General features: G+C 39.6%; 1 protein-coding gene across 3 annotated transcripts in view; it reads left to right on the forward strand.

The window, feature by feature from the left end:
• The window catches only part of UNC80 (unc-80 homolog, NALCN channel complex subunit), a 238,039-nt gene that overhangs the window by 128,581 nt on the left and 86,232 nt on the right, over positions 1 to 23,226 (forward strand). For 2 of the 3 annotated variants that reach the window (XM_065880023.1, XM_065880024.1), the window contains exons 27-30: positions 3,358 to 3,458; positions 14,177 to 14,377; positions 21,619 to 21,726; positions 22,910 to 23,048. In XM_065880023.1, the coding sequence (XP_065736095.1) occupies positions 3,358 to 3,458; positions 14,177 to 14,377; positions 21,619 to 21,726; positions 22,910 to 23,048 (549 nt within the window). Of the gene's footprint in view, positions 1 to 1,201; positions 1,406 to 3,357; positions 3,459 to 14,176; positions 14,378 to 21,618; positions 21,727 to 22,909; positions 23,049 to 23,226 lie in introns of all 3 variants that reach the window. The other variant, XM_065880022.1, reaches the window with a different exon arrangement.

Here is a 23,226-nt window from a genome sequence, read left to right on the forward strand (position 1 = left end):
CTTTCTCAGTCATACGAGTAAATCAGAGATTAAATATTTCACATTATTCAACAGGAATCTAGGCTCCTTTATATGGCACTAATTAACATTTTATGGAGCGCTATGAGTTCTATCACAGACTAACTCTCCTGTGAGTGAGAAACTTGAGACTAAAATGCAATCTTCCTGATTGGCACTAAAATATTAATAGCTGTGCCTTAAATAATTAGTAAGAAATCTTGTTCATGTCTTAAGAAGGAAACCTTACAAAAACAGCCCCTTCCTGATAATCACTTGAAGCCCTAAAAACCTTCTAAATCACCCTTACCATATCGATGTGTGACAACACCAAGTCCTCAAAAGAAAAAGAAGGTGTGGCTATGACTATGGGAAATATGGATGCTTACGGTTAAAATGTAGGTTTCAAGTTGAACGTGTTTCTTTTACCCTTTTATTTTCCTCATTGATGACTGTTTCTTCCAGAACACTAAAGAGGAGTAATGCATGTTCTTCTTGGTTCATGTAGACTGTAAGATTGATTCAGGGTGTTGCAACTTTTGGACTCATATCTCACCCAACCTTTTGACTGAGAGGAGGATGCTATGAAATCATTAGGTGCATTGAAAATGGAACCATTTCACACTCACGTTCACCCAAAGCACCCCACTGCAAACATCATTTAGTGACTTTGCTGAGGAGCTCAGTGGAACCCACTGCCGACTGTTGGAGAGAGAAGCGCCTCTTGTTTTTATTTCTTAATGAGGTATTCCCAAATGAAGGGATTTTCCATGAAGGGGTTTCCCTAACTCACATAAGTCTGTCAGTCCCATTTCAAAAGAAAAACAAAAACAAATGGTTGGTGGTTCTGCTGAATCAAGCATTGATGCTGTGTGAATGTACTAACGGTCCCGGAGGACTCCGTGGTGAGGGCGCGCTCATGCTTGTGAATTCTGGGCCAAAGAGAGAGCAGGTTGTTCCCAGCACTGATGAGCTGTGTGTCCAAGAAAGAAGCTGCACCAGCCCTTCGTGGTGGACCCAGCCTCCTGCCCACCTAACAAAGCCGCCTGACTTGGGGCTTGGGAGAAGCTCCTTGTCCAGACATGCTGCTCATCCCGGCCAGCAGAGAGGAGGCTGTTCAGGGACAAGCTGGGGAGAGCTTGGCTCTAACGCTGGCTGGGGAGAACTAAGGGGGAAAAAGCCCTATTTTATTCTTTTAATACAGTTCCCAGCAGGAAGATCAGGATAGGAGGTTCCCGCCTGCTCCAGATTAAAGGAACCTGCAGTTTCCAGGTGAAGAAGGGGGGTTCCTTGTCCAGCATTCGCCGGGTCGGCAGCTTAAAGAGCAGCAAGTTATCACGGCAGGACTCAGAGTCTGAGGCTGAGAAGCTGCAGCTGTCCCAGAGCAGGGACACTGTCACTGACCTAGGTAACATAGAGGAGTGGGCTGTGCAGGGACGTGGGGGGTAGGAAGACAGAGACCGAATCCCCAAACAGCTCAAGTCCATTTTCTGATACATCAGTAGATGGAGGGCAGAGTCATAGGTTAGAGTACTCGTTTAGTCCATAAGCTATGTTGCCCTCCAGAGCAGGGCTGCTCCAGCCTTACTGTGCACAGGGTCAGCTGGGTGCTTGTTAAAACGCAGTCCTGATTCAGCATCTCTGGGATGGGAGCCTGAGATTCTACGCTTTTAACAAGCTTCCTGGTAAAGTTGATGCTGCTGGTTCAAGGACCACAGCTTGAGCAGGGAGCATATGGAGTCTACAGTAGGGAAAGAAAACATTTTAATGACAAGGACAGTTTTTTGAAATCTAGATCTTTGTGCCTTTATTCTTCTGATCAAGACCTTTAAAGCAAAATGTAGATACTCCCTTGGGAATAGCTGGCTTAAAGTCTTCTATAAACTAAAGTCTCTATTTCCCAAGTAAAAACAACCAAAATTTCAGAAAGGAAAGATTGTCTACATCTAACAATTAGTGACCTTCAGCAAGTCACTTAACTTCTCAGGGATTTGTTTTCCCCAGCTACCCAGTGAGAATAATTCTGTGTACTCCTTACCTACTGTGAAAGGATGCTCTAAAGATAAATTAGGGATGATAGTAAAGTATGTTAAACTCCTGAGAATAAGATTTATATACAATCAGAGTTGTAGATTGTCACTATAGGACCCAAAGAGACTCTGAATCCCCAAATGTGTTAGTCCTATGGGCTCTCATCATCATCTTAGTAGACAAGAAAAAGCTTAAGCAGGCTTGCCGATAGGACTCACCAGCTGCCTAGAATTTAAATGTTAGGTTAAAAATTGAAGTGCATATTCTTTGCCTTTCAGTCCCTGTATGAAAACCAAAGTGTAAAATTCTTCTTTCTAAGTAAGTTGTTTCAGAAGTCAGTCAGGAAATGTGGATAAATTATCAATCTAGCCTGCTGAAACAGAAGCTGAGTATATTTAATCAAGGAGAGTTTAAAATAGAAAATGTTTCTACACCTACCCACCCTTGCCTTTGAAAATAGCTAATTTATGCGTTAGTTAAGATTCAGCTTATTTTTTTAAGGAGACAATAGAAAAAACCTTATGACATCTTTTGTTACAGGTCTGAGCTGTAAGAGTACCATCAGTTCGTTTGGGGGAAAATATTATTTGAATTAATTATTTAAATTGATCAATGTAGCCTAGCCAGTTAAGTCAAACTATCCAAGCTAGAAGCATAGTTTTGTCGTAGGAAATACCCAGAAAAGCTTGTAGATTTGAGGACAAAGCTTTGTTATCTAGTATACTGAGTAGAGAATTCCTGTGACATGTCTCCTTCACAGTTTCCTACAGAGACGAGTTTGGACAAAGGGTTGTCCACAGTTGGGCACAGTTACTTCCAAATTCCCTTAGTCTTTCCAAGGTACCACCCATCTTTGAAATAGCTCTGATAGCAAAGCCAGGTGGTGTTAAGAGTAGTAGCACTAGCCGTAGTCACAGCAGCAGTGGAGGTAGCAGCACCCTTTGCGGCCACTGCAGGTTGGTTGGTGTCCCTACTTAACTACACCTGCGAGGTCTGGGCAGTCTGGAATGGATTTGGGCACACTCAACCAATAACTTGCTCATCTCAGCAATTCAAGGACTTGACTCTGTTCTTTTTCTCTGCTCCCATATCTCAAAGCGGAAGCCACCATAACAGAGATCATAAATGTCTTTGTAATTGCCAGTTCAGCTGGTGGTGAAGGGAACAGCTCCTATTAATATTACTCCACTAAAGCCGATGCTATGCCCTGTAACCCATTGGCCATGGTAGTCTGCCCTAGGATTCAAAAGCATGGACCACTATACCATAGCAACATGCTCTCCAGGGAGGCAGAACAATATAACCTTTCTTGGTATTTTTCTTTTGAAGAAGGGAGTCCTTGGAGTGCAAGTGAGCCCAGCATTGAGCCAGAGGGAATGAGTACAGCCAGCACGGAGGAAAATTACCACAGGAACATGTCATGGCTTCATGTAAGTAGGAATCTCAGAAAGAGCGCTGAGATCAATTTCTTTTGGCCTTGGGGAAGATCTGTGGAGGTAGGATGAAAGACTGTACTAAAAACATCCATCATTTCAGCCTATTAGAAACATTATAGGCTTTTATTTCAGCTGAACCTCTGGATACTCACTAAGATTGGTCTTCTGCTGGATTATATTCATTTGAAGCTTATCTAGGACCAAGGGTGCTTTGTTATAGTTATAGTTATAGTGAGTCAATATAAGTCAGGGAAAAAAACCCTGAGGGATCAGGCCAGGTTGGTGGTCAAGAGAGACTGAGTGACACAAGGCAAGGCATCACGATCACTTTTATACAGGTCACCACAAATGCTGAGAGCAAGGTCATGGTGTCAGTCTTGAGTCTGTATTAGATCAAATTGTAAACTAGGACACGGAGATTCTAAGATGATGAAGGTCACACCTCAAAGGGCTCTCCAGAGGGCACAGGCAGGAGGGAATCCCAAGTACAGACTATAGTTCAAGGTTTGACCTGGGTGTAAAGAAAGGAAAAGAAAGGTCGGGAAGCATGATGTGAGATCCACAGTTGGCAGGGTACTGCCAGCACTATTATTATTATTATTTTTTAACATCTTTACTGGAGTATGATTGCTTTACAATGATGTGTTAGTTTCTGCTTTATAACAAAGCAAATCAGCTATACATATGCATATATCCCCATACCTCCTCCCTCTTGCATTTCCCTCCCACCTTCCCTATCCCACCCCTCTAGGTGGTCACAAAGCACTGAGCTGATCTCCCTGTGCTATGTGGCTGCTTCCGACTAGCTATCTATTTTACATTTAGTGGTGTATATATGTCCACGCCACTCTCTCACTTCATACCAGTTTACACTTCCCCCCACCCCGTGACCTCAAGTCCATTCTCTATGTCTGCGTATTTATTCCTATCCTGCCCCCGGTTCTTCAGAAATTTTTTTTTTTTTTAGATTCCATATATATGTGTTAACATATGGTATTTGTTTTTCTCTTTCTGACTTACTTCACTCTGTATGATAGACTCCAGGTCCATCCACCTCACTACAAATAACTCAATTTCGTTTCTTTTTATGGCTGAGTAATATTCCATTGTATATATGTGCCACATCTTCTTTATCCATTCATCTGTTGATGGAAACTTAGGTTGCTTCCATGTCCTGGTTATTGTAAATAGAGCTGCAATGAACACTGTTGTACATGACTCTTTTGGAATTATGGTTTTCTCAGGATATATGCCCCGTAGTGGCATTGCTGGGTCCTGTGGTAGTTCTATTTTTAGTTTTTTAAGGAACCTCCATATTGTTCTCTATACTGGTTGTATCAATTTACATTCCCACCAGCAGTGCAGGAGGGTTCCCTTTTCTCCACACCGTCTCCAACATTTATTGTTTCTAGATTTTTTGATGATGGCCATTCTGACTGGTGTGAGGTGATACCTCATTGTAGTTTTGATTTGCATTTCTCTAATGATTAGTGATGTTGAGCATCCTTTCCTATGTTTGTTGGCAATCTGTATATTTTCTTTGGAGAAATGTCTGTTTAGGTCTTCTGCCCATTTTTGGATTGGGTTGTTTGGTTTTTTGATATTGAGCTGCATGAGCTGCCTGTAAGTTTTGGAGATTAATCCTTTGTCAGTTGCTTCTTTAGCAAATATTTTCTCCCATTCTGACAGTTGTCTTTTCGTCTTGTTAATAGGTTCCTTTGCTGTGCAAAAGCTTTTAAGTTTCATGAGGTCCCATTTGTTTATTTTTGTTTTTATTTCCATTTCTCTAGGAGGTGGGTCAAAAAGGATCTTGCTGTGATTTATGTCATAGAGTATTCTGCCTATCTTTTCCTCTAAGAGTTTTATAGTGTCTGGCCTTACATTTAGGTCTTTAATCCATTTTGAGTTTATTTTTGTGTATAGTGTTAGGGATTGTTCTAATTTCATTCTTTTACATGTAGCTGTCCAGTTTTCCCAGCACCACTTATTGAAGAGGCCAGCACTATTATTGATCTTAGATATGGAATGTCTCCATCTCCTCTGATTTTAATCTGACTTCCTGGTAGGGTCAGATAAAGGGCTGGCTGGTACTTCACGCTCAGTGTTTACAGTGCTATGCTCTTGGAACTGGTTAATCTCCAGAACTGGCTGATTTTGAGAATCTCTGAGGCAGCTGTTTTTAAAGTAAACTTTTTAGTGAAGTCCAACCTACATATTAAAAAGCATACAAAATCTTTGTGTACTGTTCAATAAATTTTCACAAAATGGACACATCTGTGTAACCACCACCAGTTCAAGAAGAACATTAGCAGTACCTTAGAAGCCCTACCCGAGCCCTCAACCAGCCACTACTCTCCGCTATTGGTCACTGCCATTCTCACTTCTAAAACCAAAAATTATTTTGTCTGTTTTTGAAATGCATATAATTGGTGACATATGCTGGGTACTCTATTGTGTCTGATTTCTTTTTTTCACATAAGTGTAAATCCCCCAGCTTTGTTCTTCTGCAGGGTGGCCTGTTCTATTCTTGGCTGTATTCATTTCTATTAGAATCACCTTGTTAATTTCCATAAGAAAGCTTCCACAGCAGCCTTACTTTGAAAACAAAGATCATTAAAACTGAGGAATTAAAATCTTTAATAAGTCTTCTAATGTATAAAATGGTCTATCCTCCATTAATTTGTGTTCCATCATTCATTTAGGATCTCTTCAATTTTATTCAATAATGCTTTTTAGTTTTGTGTACCATTAACCCTCTGGAAGTGTTTGTGTAAGACCAGAGTTATTTATTCTTTAAATATTTAGAAGGGATCACTGGTAGAACCTTCTAGATCTAAAAATTTCTTTGTAGGAAAGTTATTAATTACAGATTTAATTTATGTAATATAATTAAGATTTCTCCAGGGAGCAGATTGGGCAAACTGATTTTTTTTCCTAGGAATTTGTTAATTTAATCCAAATATTCACATTTATTAACAAAAAGATGTTTATAATCTCTTTTTTTAATTTATTGAAGTATAGCTGATTTACAACGTTGTGTTAATTTCTACTCTACAGCAGTGATTCAGTCATACATATATACATATATTTTCTTTTTCATATTTTTTCATCATGGTTTATCACAGGATATTGACTATAGTTCCCTGTGCTATACAGTAGAACCTTGTTGTTTATCTATTCTGTTTATAATAGTTTGCATCTGTTAATCCCAAACTCCCAGTCCATCCCTCCCCCACATCCCCTATTCTTTGACAATGACAAGTCTGTTCTCTATGTCTGGCAGTCTGTTTCTGTTTCATAGATAAGTTCATTTGTGTCATGTTTTAGATTCCACATATAAGTGATATCATGGTATTTGTCTTTCTCTGGCTTACTTCACTTAGTATGAAAATCTTGAGGCCCATCTGTGTTGCTGCAAGTGGCATTATTTCATTCTTTTTATGGCTGAGCAATATTCCATTGTGTGTATATATATATACATACCACATCTTTATCCATTCATCTGTCAGTGGACGTTTAGGTTGTTCCCATGTCTTAGCTATTGTAAATAGTGCTGCTATGAACACTGAGGTGCCTGAATCTTTTTTTTTTTTTTTTTTGGCGGTCCGCGGGCCTCTCACTGTTGTGGCCTCTCCCGTTGCGGAGCACAGGCTCCGGACACACAGGCTCAGCGGCCATGGCTCACGGGCCTAGCCGCTCCGCAGCATGTGGGATCTTCCCGGACCGCACAACTTAAGTTGCTTCCATGTCCTGGCTACTGTAAATAGTGCTGCAGTGAACATTGGGATAGATGTCTCTTTTTGAATTATGGTTTTCTCAGGGTATATGCCCAGTAGTGGGATTGCTGGGTCATATGGTAGTTCTATTTTTAGTTTTTTAAGGAACCTCCATACTGTTTTCCATAGTGGTTGTATCAATTTACATTCCTACCAACAGTGCAGGAGGGTTCCCTTTTCACCACATCCTTTCCAGTGTTTATTGTTTCTAGATTTTTTCATAATAGCCATTCTGACCACTGTGAGGTGATACCTCATTGTAGTTTTGATTGCATTTCTCTAATGATCAGTGATGTTGAGCATCTTTTCATGTACTTCTAGCCCATCTGTATATCTTCCTTGGTGAAATGTCTATTTAGCTCTTCTGCCCATTTTTTAATTAGATTGTTTGCTTTTTTGATATTGAGCTCCATGAGCTGTTTGTATATTTTGGAGATTAATCCTTTGTTCTTTCATTTGCAAATATTTTCTCCCATTCTGAGGGTTGTCTTGTCATGTTTTAGGGTTTCCTTTGCTGTGCAAAATCTTTTAAGTTTAATTAAGTCCCATTTCTTTATTTTTGTTTTTATTTCCGTTACTCTAGGAGGTGGGTCAAAAAAGATCTTGCTGTGGTTTATGTCAAAGAGTGTTTTTCCTCTAAGAGTTTTATAGTGTCTGGTCTTACGTTTAGGTCTTTAATCCATTTTGAGTTTATTTTTGTGTTTGGTGTTAGTTTTCTAATTTCATTCTTTTACATGTATCTGTCCAGTTTTCCCAGCACCACTTACTGAAGAGGCTGTCCTTTCTCCACAGTATGTTCTTGCCTCCCTTGTCGTAAATTAGATGACCATATGCGTGTGGGTTTATCTCTGGGCATTCTATCCTGTACCATTGATCTATATTTCTGTTTTTGTGCCAGTACCATACTGTCTTGATTACTGTAGCTTTGTGGTATAGTTTGAAGTCAGGGAGCCTGGTTCTTCCAACTCCATTTTTCTTTCTCAATGTTGCTTTGGCTATTTGGGGTCTTTTGTGTTTCCATACAAATTGTAAAATTTTTTGTTCTAATTCTGTGAAGAATGCCATTGGTAGTTTGATACGGATTGCCTTGAATCTGTAGATTGCTTTGGGTAGTATAGTCATTTTCACAATACTGGTTCTTCCAATACAAGAACATGGTATGTTTCTCCATCTGTTTATGTCATCTTTGATTTCTTTCATCAGTGTCTTACAGTTTTCTGAGTACAAGTCTTTCGCCTCCTTAGGCAGGTTTATTCCTAGGTATTTTACTCTTTTTGTTACGATGGTGAATGGGATTGTTTCCTTAATTTCTTTTTCTGATTTTTTGTTGGTGGTGTATAGGAATGCCAGATATTTCTGTGCATTAATTTTGTATCCTGCAACCTTACCAAATTCATTGACTAGTAGTTTTCTGGTGGCATCTTTAGGATTTTCTATGTATAGTATCATGTCATCTGCAAACAGTGACAGCTTTACTTCTTCTTTTCCAATTTGTATTTCTTTATTTCTTTTTCTTCTCTGATTGCCATGGCTAGGACTTCCAAAACTATGTTGAATAAGAGTGGCGAGAGTGGACATCCTTGTCCTGTTCCTGATCTTAGTGGAAATGCTTTCAGTTTTTCACAATTGATTATGCTGCTTGCTGTGGGTTTGTCATATGTGGCCTTTATTATGTTGAGGTAGGTTCCCTCTATGCCCATTTTCTGGAGAGCTTTTATCATAAATAAGTTTTGAATTTTGTCAGAAGCTTTTTCTGCATCTGTTGAGATGATCATATGGTTTTAATTCCTTAATTAGTTAATGTGGTGTATCACATTGATTTGCATATTTGAAGAATCCTTGTATCCCTGGGATAAATCCCATTAGATCGTGGTGTATAATCCTTTTAATGTGTTGCTGGATTCTGTTAGCTAGTATTTTGTTCAGGATTTTTGCATCTGTGTTCATCAGTGATACTGGTCTATAATTTCCTTTTTCTGTGATATCTTTTTCTGGTTTTTGTATCAGGGTGATGGTGCCTTCATAGAATGAATTTGCGAGTGTTTCTCCCTCTGCAATTTTTTGGAAGAGTTTGAGAAGGATAGGTGTTAGCTCTTCTCTTAATGTTTGATAGAATTCACCTGTGAAGCCATCTGGTCCTGGACTTTTGTTTGTTGGAAGATTTTTAATTGCGGTTTCAATTTCATTACTGTGATAGGTGTGTTTATATTTTCTAATTCTTCCTGGTTCAGTCTGAGAAAATTGTACCTTTCCAAGAATTTGTCCATTTCTTTGTGGTTTTCCATTTTATTTTCACATAGTTATTTGTAGTAGTCTCTTATAATCCTTTGTATTTCTGTGGTGTCAGGTGTGATTTCTCCTTTTTAGTTTCTAATTTTATTGATTTGCATCCTCTCCCTTTTTTTCTTGATGAGTCTGGCTAAAAGTTTATCAATTTTGTTTATCTTCTCAAAGAACCAGCTTTTAGTTTTATTGACCCTTGCTATTGTTTTCTTTGTTTCTGTTTCACTTATTTCTGCTCTGATATTTATGCTTTCTTTCCTTCTACTGACTTTGGGTTTTTTTGTTCTTCTTTCTTTAGTTGTTTTAAGTGTAGGATTAGGTTTTTTATTTTAGATTTTTCTTGTTTCTTGAGGTGAGATTGAATTGCTATAGACTTCCCTATTAGAACAGCCTTTGCTTCGTCCCATAGATTTTGGATCATCGTGTTTTCATTGTCATTTGTTTCTATGTGTTTTTTAATTTCTTCTTTGATTTCTTTACTGATCTCTTGGTTATTTAGTAGTTCACTGTTTAGCCACCTGTGTTTTGTACAGTTTTTTTCCTGTAATTGATTTCCAATATCATAACGTTGTGGTCCAAAAGGATGCTTGACATGATTTCAGTTTTCTTAAAATTTCCAAGGCTTGATTTGTGACCCAAGATGTGATCTATCTGGGAGAATGTTCCATGTGCACTTGAGCAGAAATTGTATTCTGCCTCTTTTGGGTGGAATGTTCTGTAAATATCAATTAAATCTATCTGGTCTATTGTGTCATTTAAAGATTGTGTTTCCTTATTTATTTTCTGTTTGGATGATCTGTCCATTCATGTAAGTGGCATGTTAAAATCCCCACTATTATTGTGTTACTGTCAGTTTCTCCTTTCGTGATCGTTAACATTTGCCTTATGTATTGAGGTGCTCCTATGCTGGGTCCATAAACATTTATAATTGTTATATCTTCTTCTTGGATTGATCCTTTGATTGTTACATAGTGTCCTTCTTTGTCTCTTGTAGTAGTCTTTATTTTAAAGTCTATTTTATCTGATACAAGTATTGCTCCTCCAGCTTTCTTTTCATTTCCATTTGCATGGAATATCTATTTCCATCCCTTCACTTTCAGTTTGTATATGTCCCTAGGTCTGAAGTGAATCTCTTGTAGACAGCATATATCTAGATCTTGTTTTTTATCCATTCAGCCAGTCTGTGTCTTTTGGTTGGGGCCGTTAATCCATTTACATTCAAGGTTATTATCAACATATATGTTCCTATTACCATTTTCTTAATTGTTTCAGGTTTGTTTTTGTGGGTCTTTTTCATCTCTTGTGTTTCCCACCTAGAGAAGTTTCTGTAACATTTGTTGTAAAGCTGGTTTGGTGGTGCTGAATTCTCTTAGGTTTTGCTTGTCTGAAAAGCTTTTGATTTCTTCATAAAATCTGAATGAGAGCCTTGCTGGGTAGAGTAATCTTGGTTGTAAGTATTTTTCTTTCATCACTTAAAGTATATCCTGCCACTCCCTTCTGGCCTGCAGAGTTTCTGCTGAAAAATCAGTTGATAGCCTTATGGGGTTTCCTTTATATGTTATATTTGTTTTTCTCTTGCTGCTTTTAATATTTTTCGTTTCAATTTAATTTTTGTTAGTTTGATTACTATGTGTCTTCGTGTGGTTTTCCTAGGGTTTATCCTGTACAGGACTCCATGTGCTTCCTGGACTTGGGTGACTATTTCCTTTCCCATGATAGGGAAGTTTTCAACTCTAATCTCTTCACATATTTTCTCAGACGCTTTTTTTTTTTTCTCTTCTTCTTCAGGGACCCCTGTAATTCGAATGTTGGTGTGTTTAGTGTTATCCCAGAGGTCTCTGAGGTTGTCTTCAATTCTTTTCATTCTTTTTTCTGTATTGTGCTCCTTGGTGGTTATTTCCACCCTTTATCTTCCAGCTCACTTATTCGTTCTTCTGCCTCACTTATTCTGTTATTGATTCCTTCTAGTGTATTTTTTTTTCAGTTATTGTGCTGTCCATCTCTGTTTGTTTGTTCTTTAGTTCTTCTAGATCTTTGTTAAACACTTGTATTTTCTCAATGTGTGCTTCCCTTCTCTTTCTGAGATTCTGGATCATCTTTATAATCATTACTCTGAATTCTTTTTCAGGTAGTTTACCTATTTCCTCTTCATTTACTTGGTCTTGCAGGTTTTTACATTGCTCCTTCATCTGTGACATATTCTTTTGCCATTTCTTTTTTTTTTTTTTTTTAGTGAGTGGGATTGTGTTCCTGTCTTACTGGTTGTTTGGCCTGAGGCTTCCAGCACTGGAGTTTGTAGGCTGTTGGGTAGAGCTGGGTCTTGGTGCTGAGATGAGGGCCTCCATGAGACCTCACTCTGATGAATATTCCCTGGGGTCTGAGGTTCTCTGTTAGTCCAGTGGTTCAGACTCAGAGCTCCCACAGCAGGAGCTTTGGCCCAACCTCCAGCTTCTGAACCAAGATCCCACAAGCCATGTGGGATGGCAAAACAAAAAAAAAAAGAGAACAATTACAAAGTAAAAAATAAAATTATACTAGGAAACTAACAGATATGTTAGAAAGAATATAAAAATATAGATGAATCAACAACCAGAAGGTACAACAGTACCACAATAGTAAGAAAGAGGAGGAGGGAAAAGAGAAAAGCAAAAAAGAAAAGAAAAAAAGGGGAAAAGGCCTTGGCTGTGGAGGGTGGGGCCTAAGTAAGGGTGAGGTTTGGGTCAGGGGCAGGGACTATGCTTAGGACCCACAGGGCTGGAAAAGGCCCTGGGAGCTGTGGGGGGTGGTGCTTAGGCTCAAGGAAGAGAAGGGGCTGGGCATGCCCCCACCCCACTCTCAGAGGGTAGGGGACCTCACCTGGGAGCCCAGCAGGCTTTCTGGGCTCGAGTGCCTGGAGTGAACACCCTCCACTCCTCTCCCTCTCCTCTGGGAGGGCCCCTCCCGCCTGCCTCTCCTGATCTCCCCAGCCTCCCTCCTATGTCCCCAAGCACCCATGTGGCCTGGAGGGGGCCTTGAAGGGCAGAGGACTGGCCTGGGAACTCAGCAGGTTCCCCAGGCCCAAGTGGGTGGAGCAGTCACCTTCCACTCTTCTCCCCTCCTCCTAGAGGGACCCTCCTTTCTGTCTCTCCTGATCTCCCTGGCCTTAGGGACGCCTATCCTGTCTGGCCTCCACTTCTCCTCCCCCCCCGTCCCCCCACATCCTACCAGTTCACTTGGGGGTTCCTCCTGTCTCCTTGGGCATCAGGGTCCCCCACCAGCGGGCAGCAGATGCCCTAGTTGTGGGGAGACGCTCTATAATATTTTCTTAAGATCATCTTAAATTTCGTGAGATCTACAGTAATGTGCCTTTATCATTTCTGATATTGGTAGGTTTTATCTTTTCTTTCTCTTTTTTTGATCAGTCTTGCTAGAAGTTTATCAGTTTTATTAGTCAAAGAACCATTTTTTGGCCAGATTCAAGAATAACAAGGGAAGGTTTACAGTTCTTCTTTGTGCCCTGACTCATATTAGTATAAACAGGAATATCAGGGATCTTCGGTGAATCTTGAGAGAGATCTGGATATTCTGTTCGGACAACACCTATTTTTTTTAAAAAAAACTTTGAAGAGTATGAGGTATTGTTAGCCGAGTTTGAGAGGGGAGGGGTGCATTGTTACTGTTATTTACATTTGTCTCAGATTAAGCAGGACCTCTCATTCCTAAGGAAATGCATGGCAGCCCTTTCTAGAGGTTCGATTGGTCTTATCTGTGTAGACTTACTTTATGTTCTCCATTCAGTGTGGCACATGGTCTTGCACAGTTTAGGTGTTGGGGTGGGAACTAGTTTCATGAAGGATAGAATCATTCAGAAGATTACTCTGTGCAGATTTGACTAAACTTGCAGCTCTAGGAATGCTACTGCCTTTTTAGGAAGGCAACTTAAGAAGTTATCATCTCAAGGCCCTTCATTTCTTTTCTTAAAATAACCATATCATTTAAATCAACTGAGTTCTTTTCTGTAATACTACTTGAGAAGTCTAGAAGATATGAAGATTTGAGCCAGATCAAGCCACAAGTGAAGAGCTAGAATAGCCCAAAATCTGAAAACAAATTAGTTTGTAGAGAGGGAAATGAAGTGCTACACTGGGTTTCAAGGCCCAGTTGAAGGTTAGAGGCCAGGGTGGAAGGTGCAGAAATGTTTTCATGTTCCATGTAGGTAGGCTGGAGTTAAAGACATCCCACAGCTGTCAAAGGCCAGCCAAATCCTTTGGGATGGAGCTTCTCATTAGTTTCTGCTCTTCTCCTGGCTCCTTCTACAACATAAGAGCTGAAAAAATAATACATTTTAATTTCAGAATCTTCATTTGAAAATATTTGGGAATCAGATGCTCCCCAATAATTGTTTCAACTTTCGAAGAGCACTTAACCTTGTATTATTTCAAAAAGAACTTTCTGTCAAGTGTGAATCCAGGGAGCAAAAGAAGCCACATACATAAAGGCTTGTAACTCTTTGTTCTCTTGTGGGAATTATTATTCTCTGTGGAATTATTGTGATTTTAAGACGCTTTAAAGAAAGTTGACATTCTCACTTTTCATCTTCCACCCCACATCGTCGTTCACAGTTGGTCTGTACCCTGGTTGCCTGGTTGAGCTTCAATGATGTCTGTGTTCCAGGTCATGATCTTGCTGTGCAATCAGCAAAGCTTCATCTGCACCCACGTTGACTACTGCCACCCTCACTGCTACCTGCACCACAGCCGCTCCTGTGCCCGGCTCGTCAGGGCCATTAAGCTGCTCTACGGAGACTCCGTGGACTCCCTCCGAGAGAGCAGCAGCGTCAGCAACGTGGCTCTCCGGGGCAAGAAGCAGAAAGAGGTGAGCGAATGATCACACGATAATATACCAATGATAGGGAAAGTGATGTCCTAACAATCTTTTCTCTGGAAATGCAAACTTCAGCCCACTGCAGTTGCATAAACCAGGCTACAGATCTGTGTGATTTCGAGCAAAATTAGAAGATGGGTACAAAAAAGACAAGTGCCAAAAAAATAAATAAATAAAAGGCAAGTGCTTTGTCTTCATGTCCATGAGCAAACATGGGCTCAACTCTTTTCCCAGGCTTATTTCTACAAATAAATATGAACTCAAAGGGCACTGGTGATAGGTAGGTTGCTGTGGTAGGAAGAATAATGTCCCCCCAAAGGTGTCCGATTTCTAATCCCTGGAACCTGTGAATATGCCACCTCACCTGGCAAAAGGGATTTTGCCTATGTGAGTAAATTAAGTATCTTATAATGGGGAGATTATCCTGGATTAGCCAAGTGGGCTGAACATAGTAAGAGGTAGAGATGGAGATGTGACGACAGAAGCAGAGGTCAGAATGATGCAGGGTAGTGAGTCCAGGCAGCCTCTGGAAGCTGGAAAGGGCAAGGAAATGGATGATTCCCTAGAGCCTCCAGAAGGAACACAGCCCTGCCAGTTCATTTTAGACTTCTGACCTAAAGAACTGTTAAGATAATAAATTTGTGTTATATTTTTGCCAGGAAGGTTTTAGTGATTTGTTACAGCAGTAATAGGAGACTGATACAGTTATAGCTTAAGAAATAAGCAATGAATGGCCCAACTGTTCACTGATAAATAATAGAGTCAAATCAGACTAAAGGAAACTTCTTCAAGAAACGATTACATTTTCTAAGCATTCAGCTGCATTTTCCTGAAAACTGAACAGCTGAACTGGCAGAAGATGAAGACAGTAACCAGGGCTGCCGTGCTTCTGCCAGGGAAGCCCTGAGTTATCCATCTGCCCCTGAACAGGCGTGATGGCCAAGATGCTCTACTGCATGCTGCTGGCCGCCCCTGCAGCTGCTTCTCACAAGTGGATCTGCCAAGAGATTTTTATATAATCCCTATTCATTTCGATGAGCATTCATTGTGCGCCTGCTGTTGGCATATATATATATAATATGAGGCCAGATATTCTTGGAGAAATAAAAAATAATTAAGCAGGAGTAGAGGTTATTTCTGTTGATACTAAAGAGTTTGTGAACCAGGTTTGGTGGGGTGGGAGGATGGCAATAAAATACAAATCAAGCTAGAGAATATAAACAATAACAAAAAATGCACAGTTGAGTTGTATATCAATCTGTAATGCTTTAGCATTCACAAAAGGGATTTATTTAATTATGATTTTTTAAATTTTGAAAGCAATATGGGTATATGGAAGAAATTTTGGCTAATACAAGAGCTCCTAAAGAGATCCTAAAGAAAAAAACAATGTATCTCATGCGTATCATAAGTGTGCTAATTTGCCTTCTGGACTATGACCTTTTAGTATTTTCTTCAAAGCATATGTATGAGCGTATAAGGTAGGTATACATCATTGACAAAGTACTTTTTGATTCTTGCAAATCTCGTGCAGGAGATACTCTTCATCACATTTTACAGATGAAAATGTTGAGGTTCAGAAAGATGGGATTGTCCACACTTCACATCTAGAACAGCTAGACTTTAATTTATAAACATGGAATTTCAAAGTCAGGGCTTTTTCAACTAGACTCTATTGCATCTACCGGTATTCAAACTGCACAAATTCTGAGGGGAAATCAGGTGGGGAAACTACATGAACTGCTAAATGATGACATAAAGAGAAAAGTGTGTATGTGTATATATGTTTGTATGTGTATGCATGTACATAGACATGCATTTATGTTTGAGATACATGTATGTACACACATGTATCTCAAACATAAATGACACTTCATACAAAGAAAACCTATTTTTATTTAGGTAAGTTCTCCTTCATATAAAAACTCCCTTAGCTTTAGAAGAAAACCATATATGTTGAAAATTGTAAAAATACGCCAACCTAATGTTCATTGTTCACCATTCACACGCTGAGATTTCTTACTTCCATACCTTTGCTCCAGCTGTATCTTCACCTGTAATCTACATGTGGCTGAACCCAAACATCCTTCAAGATCCAGCTCAAGTGCCGCCTCCTTCTTTTCTGATCTCCCTAGCATTTACCACTGGGCATACTGCAGGTGGATGATTAATGACATTTTCTATTCCTTCTTCCTCTAAACTACAATGATGGTTTACTTGTGCTTTTCACATCCTTCATTCAATTATTCATTCATTCATTGATCCATCCATCAATGTGTCTATTCAGCATATTTTAAAGAGATTCTGGACCGTGCTGAGTCCATACTGTGTTGGGTATAGTAATGGCCAAAGAGATATGGCCCTACCCTTGTAAGATGCACACAGTCTAGTCTAGAGACAGAAATTAATCAAACAAACATCCCAAGTTGATGTAAAATTGCAACAACGATAAGCACAATGAAGGAGAAGCACTCTGTGCTGAGAGATCTTATGAATAAGACTTTGAACCAGGGATGATGGCTGGAGCACGGAGGACCGTGGTGCCTGATGAGGCTGCACAAGCAGGTAGACAGCAGACCAGGTTGAGCCTCTGAGGCCTCGGGAAGGATTTTAGTCTTTATCCTGTGAATAGTGACAAGCACCGAGAGGTTTTTAAGATTGCTCTGCCTGCAAAGTGGGGCTACTTACATCCCTATTTCTCTTCTCACTTAATTATAAAGCTTCTTGAGAACTGAGGCAGTCTTACACATTTTGCATCCGGTGTGATACCTAACAGAGTACCTCACTATGGCAGAGAGACTATAATATTGAGTGAGTGAGTGGGCTGTAGAGCTCTATGATGTTTCATGAGTGCCTTTCACCTCTGGCCCATCCAGGACACTGACCTGAAGCAGCAGAAAAAGTTACCAACCTTTTGAAAGGGAAAGTAAAGCAAGAGTATAAGTGTTCCCTAACCCTAACACACTTAAATTAGTCACGCAGGTGGAGAGCTGAAAAGATGTATTGAGTCTTCTGTGATAAACATTTTATTTCCAAAATGCCAGCCTCCTGTTCAAGCTTCTTTTTTATTCTCTCATGATGTTTCCATTTGCCTGTTCTGAATCTGTCACATGAATGAACAATGCCCACATTTTCAGAGCCCAAATGAAAACAGAGTAGGCAATAAATCAAGAATAAAAGCAGTGATTCTGATTAAAATCGAGACTTATGAGCAATTGGTATTTCATTCGTGTTTCCTTTTTAATTGGTTTTTGTGGCAGAATATATTTGTGGCAGCTAGTACATTTTGTAACCCTTCTAACTCTGATCAATCTGCTAATCTACATTTCAGTGCTCAGAGACTCACTGTACATTCTGTTAGTCTGTTTTAGTGCACTTCCAAATTTGAGAGGTTTAGGTAAGCTATCATTATATATATCACCTTCACTGAAAGGTGAATTCACCAAAGAATTCTTTGAATTTTCCTGTATATCTGTACCTTGTCTAATGCTATGTTCTAAACAGAGTAATGCGCAATTAGTGCTTGCTGATGGAAATGGGTAGATAAAACATTTTTTCCTTTCAGTCAAAAAGGAGAGGTAACTAAAAGGTTATATGTACCACAAAAAAAGAAAGGGCATAGTGTCCATAAATTTTGTGAAGCCAGTGTAAATGGCAAGAGGCCACCTGATCTCCTGCAGGACTAATATTTTTCTAAAGCTATGGAAAACACAGCTGTGAGGCCAAGACCAAGCCCTAGGTCTTGATTTCATGGGTCAGAATTACTCTTCACTATGACATAAATAACTCCTATGTCAAAGATGTATGAGACACAAAGGGTCTGGGTTACCTCTGGGGAAATACTATACTTCTATTGGCATGTTTCTTTCCAGAAACGCGAGGCAATCCCTTTCCCAAAGAACCCAGTAGGCTGACTCCAATTTTCCCAAATGTTAAATACCTCATTATTTCCACAGTGTTATCATCATTTATGACATGTATCTCCTTTTCTACTTATCTTGAATTTTCATTTGTTTGCTAGCTGTCTCTCCTGGTAAGATACACTCTCCAGAATGGTGTATCATGGGGGTTTTGCTCCTCAGCATATCCTCAGAAGTTAGCCCTGTTCCTGGCAAATGGTCATTTCTTAATAAACATACTTGAATTATTAAATGAATAAGTAAAATTATTACTTAAACTATTTTTACTTAAACTATTTTACTTAAACGTATTATGCCTCCGTTGTCAATAATATTTTGTTGTGAGTAATAGAAACCCATTGAAATTTGTTCAAATAATTAGAGTTTCTTCAAAGGATATAGCAGAATCTCATGAAACGAAGGACAGGTGGGAAACACAGTCAAGCCTCAAAGGAATGAGATCCAAAGCAGCTGTCCATCTCAGGGTGGACAGTCTCTCATCTCTGCTTCTTTCTGCATCATCTCTGTCTGCTGACTCATCTCTGTCCCCTGACCAGCAACCCCTGCTTTATTCATCTTGTACTTAGACTGAAGTCTCAAGGTTGCATCATCATTTCTCAGCCCCAGTAACCATCACTAAATGAATCAGACTCGGTCCCCTAATTCCCTAGGACAGGAATTTGATGGGACCAACCCCTCCTCTTTCTGATCCAAACACCACAAGTGATAATTCCCTGGATAGTTAAAGGATAGGTTTTGCACTAAAGATTTTATCTGAAGTTCTACACCATCCCATAGCAAGCATGTCCCAGTATCCCTGCCAGCTCTTGGGACTGTATAATGTCCTCCCACTGACCATAGCTTCCTCTGGTAGATCGACTCAACAATGAATGACATCCCCTATTAGTGGTAAATTCTGTCCTTCAGTCTTGGGTTACTAGTTTTGGTTTTCTTTGCAGTCCCTGATTGATGTGTGTTTCCAACCACCACCTACATCTCACAGTCCAGTGAAATTTCTAACTCTTCAGGAACCACTAATGGTTATAATTACATAATATGGTTATAAATACCTTCAGAACCAGCCTCCTAATCCATCCATTTTCTTACTCTCTTCTAGCCAAGTTTTACACCACGTTACCAAAGCAAAAAGCAGCTGATGATAATGTTGTTAGTCTGAGTCAGGGTCACACCAGTAGAGGACTTTAAGGACCTCACATAGGGTACCCAAGTGCCCATCACACGTGTACCCATCTTTAATACCTGTTTTCAGGCCTGAACAAGTCACTCAAGAAGAGTTCCTAGCCCATCACCCTAGTGTAAAAGCCTTTCCAATTCCCTTCCCTTTCCACTAAAACAAACATCCTAATATCTTGAAGCCAGCAGAACACACCAGGCTTCTTAAGGAAGCATGCCAGGATATTAAATATTTGATATTTGAGAAGCTTGACTTATACCTTCTGTCCCCAGCAGACAGGATTAAACAGAAGCCTACATTTCACAGAGTGTGAGAAACAGACATAAATGTTTGTCCTTTTTCCTCTGAGTATTTTTCTGTATCTGCTTGCGTAAAATTCCTATAAATTAATTGAAAGTATTGTTCAAAGGTAACCCTGAAAAGATAAACTGTCCAGCCAAAGGAGAAAGCAATAAAATATTTTCAAAATTTAAAAATCAATTTTAAAATAACTCTAACAACCTGGGGAATATTCATCATAAAATCACAGTGAAATGAAATGTTTAAAACTGTATACCACATATATAGCATTGTCACAGCTTTGCTAAGATGCCTAGGGGGACAAAGGGCTGAAAGGAACCAAATAATGGCCATTACTGCGTTGAGGATTATAAGGATTTTTATTTTCTTCTTCACAGTTTTTTTGTATTTTCCAGGTATTCTGCAATTTACATTTTTTTAATAAATCGAATAAAAGCAGAAAGATGCCACTTTTAAAATACCTTGATTTTTTACAAAGTCAGATACACCCCTATATTTATATGGAAAATGACTGCCATATATGATTTTAGAAGTTTTCAAATTATATAAAATAAGCATGATATTTATGCTATATTTTGCTTTTACATTCACAGGGGGGAAATAAAGCATTGCAGGATTTCTTTACCCAGATGATATTTATTCCCAAGCAGGATTTCTCTCCCCAAATGATATGTGTTCCCAAGTATGTGCCTCCACTTTTTTTTTTTTAAATCTTTAGAAAACACAGCAAGAGCTCTGATTCATTTGTTTCCAAGTAGATTCGTTTAAGAGTTCATTCCATACTGGTCACATAACAGACGCATTGTCTTGGGTCTTTTTGTCAGAGTTTTGAAAGACTTTCTTGGAACATGCATGTACTTTTTAGATTTGCTTTTTCTTTCAAAATATCTCCATCTATAACACTGTGAAGCTCTGTTCAGAAATTCTTAAGGAGTTCAGTTGTTTTCCCTTGGCACTGAGGGAGAGAGTGTTTCATTGACATGTCACTGGAAAAACAAATGAGCATTTATACTGTGCAAAGGGATGGATTCCCTGTTTGCACAGCCTGGAGTGCAAAAATGGAGGCATCAGGACTCAGGATAAATAAACAAGGGCCTGCCACCACTGGAGCAATCATTCTCCCAGCTGCTCTGTCCACTCCATTCCTTGGCACTTAGAGAGTCAGGGGAAGAAAATGTCTCCTCCGTGTGTATGCAGATGTCAGGCTTATTCTGGACCCCGGTTGAGGGGACAATTTGAAAGAAGAGCTGCTGCCTCCAATAGGCAAGAATGGGTTTTTAAAAAAACAAACAAAAAAACACTTTACCTGGATGATGGATGCTATGAACTCGTACTTCGTTGATGAGTCTTTTATCCTTCACTTCCTAACACTCCTCTGTGAAACATTTTCTCTTCCAAATAATCAACTTGTAACATCCAACCCTTTAAAGGGATTATTAGAGAGAGTGGCTTTTAACTGGCAATATTTTAAAAGATTTGTGTTTTTAACAGCTTGGTGGAATATAATTAGCCCTGAAATGGAAATCAGGAGATCCTGTCCTTTCCTTATTCTACTAATAACCAGTTTTGCAATTTGGTCAAGCTACTCCACCTCTCTGGGTCCTGGTCTCCTCAGTGGTAAAAGAGCAGTTTGTTGCTAAATACCCCTAAGCTACCTTTTCATTACAAAATTAACTGCTTTTATCACTTTCAGAAAGTGCAGGCCCATAAAAAGTCCTTACTGAAATTATCTGTTGCATTAGAACCAGTTGGTTGTTTGGAGAATTTGGAGGAAAACAGCACTGTTGGGTTTTGAGAGAACACAACACTCTTCGTCACCTATCTTATGTTCTTTCCAGTGCTCAGATAAATCATGCCTGAGGACACCTTCGCTGAAAAAGAGAGTTTCAGATGCCAACCTAGAGGGGAAAAAGGACTCTGGAATGCTGAAATACATCAGACTACAGGTATTGATGCATGGATCAGAAATGTTCACAGAGCAGTAATAAGGAGGGAACTCCAGATATCTTGTTTACTAATGTTTGGGACATACAATGCCAACTGGCACAGTGTTGGCATAAAGGCCCCTCTAATTTGGTGAGCAAGAATGCTACCAAGTATGCAAGGAGAAATCCCTTCTTGCTGGACAGCCAACTTCCATAGAGACAAGGCTTGGGGGGGCTTGGCTAGAACCATGCCTCTTCCCACTCTCTCCACTCTAATGGAGCCAGCTTCCCACCAATGTGTGGTAGTGACGCTCATAGGTCTTGGAATGAGACAGTTGGGTTTCAAATCCTATACCTGCTGCTCTGGCTCTGGGACCTTGGGCAAGTTAACTTAATTTTTCTCAGTTTTAGTTGCCTAATCTCTAAAATGGGGATTTTAACACTAGACCCATCTCAAAGAATTATTGCATGGATTAAAAAAGATAGTATATTTATCTACTTATCCAGTGCTTGGCACAGTTATATTGTTATTACAACCTAAACTCTAAATCATAATACATTTCCCAGGGGAAGAGAAAAAAAAGTTTCCTGTTTTTCTAGAAAGTGTTTTAAACGATGGTTAAAGACCTAGGCTTGCCCCAAACCTACATTTATCACCAAAATTATTTGAAATAATGGATTAAATGGGATTTTGTTGGCTAACCTGGAGCAATAACCACAATGTATAATGTTTTGAAGGGAAAATGCCATCCAAGTTCACTGGCTTAGAAAACTAACTTTCTGAATGGGACTCCTTTATAAATTAGAGGCTGATCACAGTTTCCAGTGGAAATCAGCTTCTAACAGGAAGGAAGATAAGATGCTATGAAAGTCCACCAGGACTTTAAACACAAAGATATATTGGCTGGAGTCCTTCTTTCTCACAGAGCTATACTTATTCTACAGTTTACTCCCTAGGTGGTTGCAAATTAATTTTTGTGGTGAAAGTATTATAAAATTAATATGATTTGGGGGTAATTATACATCAACTGATAGGGTATAAAGCTTATTATACATCATGCCAGTAAATACGCTCCCACTTTGGAACGTATTTTAAGGTCATTTAAGGAAAGCAGAGAGAGGGGAAGTGACACTTAACACTCTAGAGGAGTACAGCAATCAGTGTCTTCAAAGATTTTACGACATCATTTCCATCTTTTTCCAGGTGATGAGCCTGTCGCCTGCTCCCTTATCTCTGCTAATCAAGGCAGCACCAATTCTCACAGAGGAGATGTATGGAGACATCCAGCCAGCTGCCTGGGAGCTCCTGCTCAGCATGGATGAGCACATGGCAGGGGCAGCAGGTAAAGAAAGACCACCTGGGACTCTGGTCCTGCTGCCACTCATCCCAGCATTTAAGCAAGAGAGAGGCACATTCATTCCATTTTCACCCTTAGGTCAGATTGCTAGCAATGGCTGGACCTCTAGACAGAGCTGTGCACTAAACAGAAACAGGCCTAGGTTCTGTGTGCACCCTTTTCA

This window comes from Phocoena phocoena, chromosome 7, assembly GCF_963924675.1.
Source record: "Phocoena phocoena chromosome 7, mPhoPho1.1, whole genome shotgun sequence".
Taxonomy (NCBI): domain Eukaryota; kingdom Metazoa; phylum Chordata; class Mammalia; order Artiodactyla; family Phocoenidae; genus Phocoena; species Phocoena phocoena.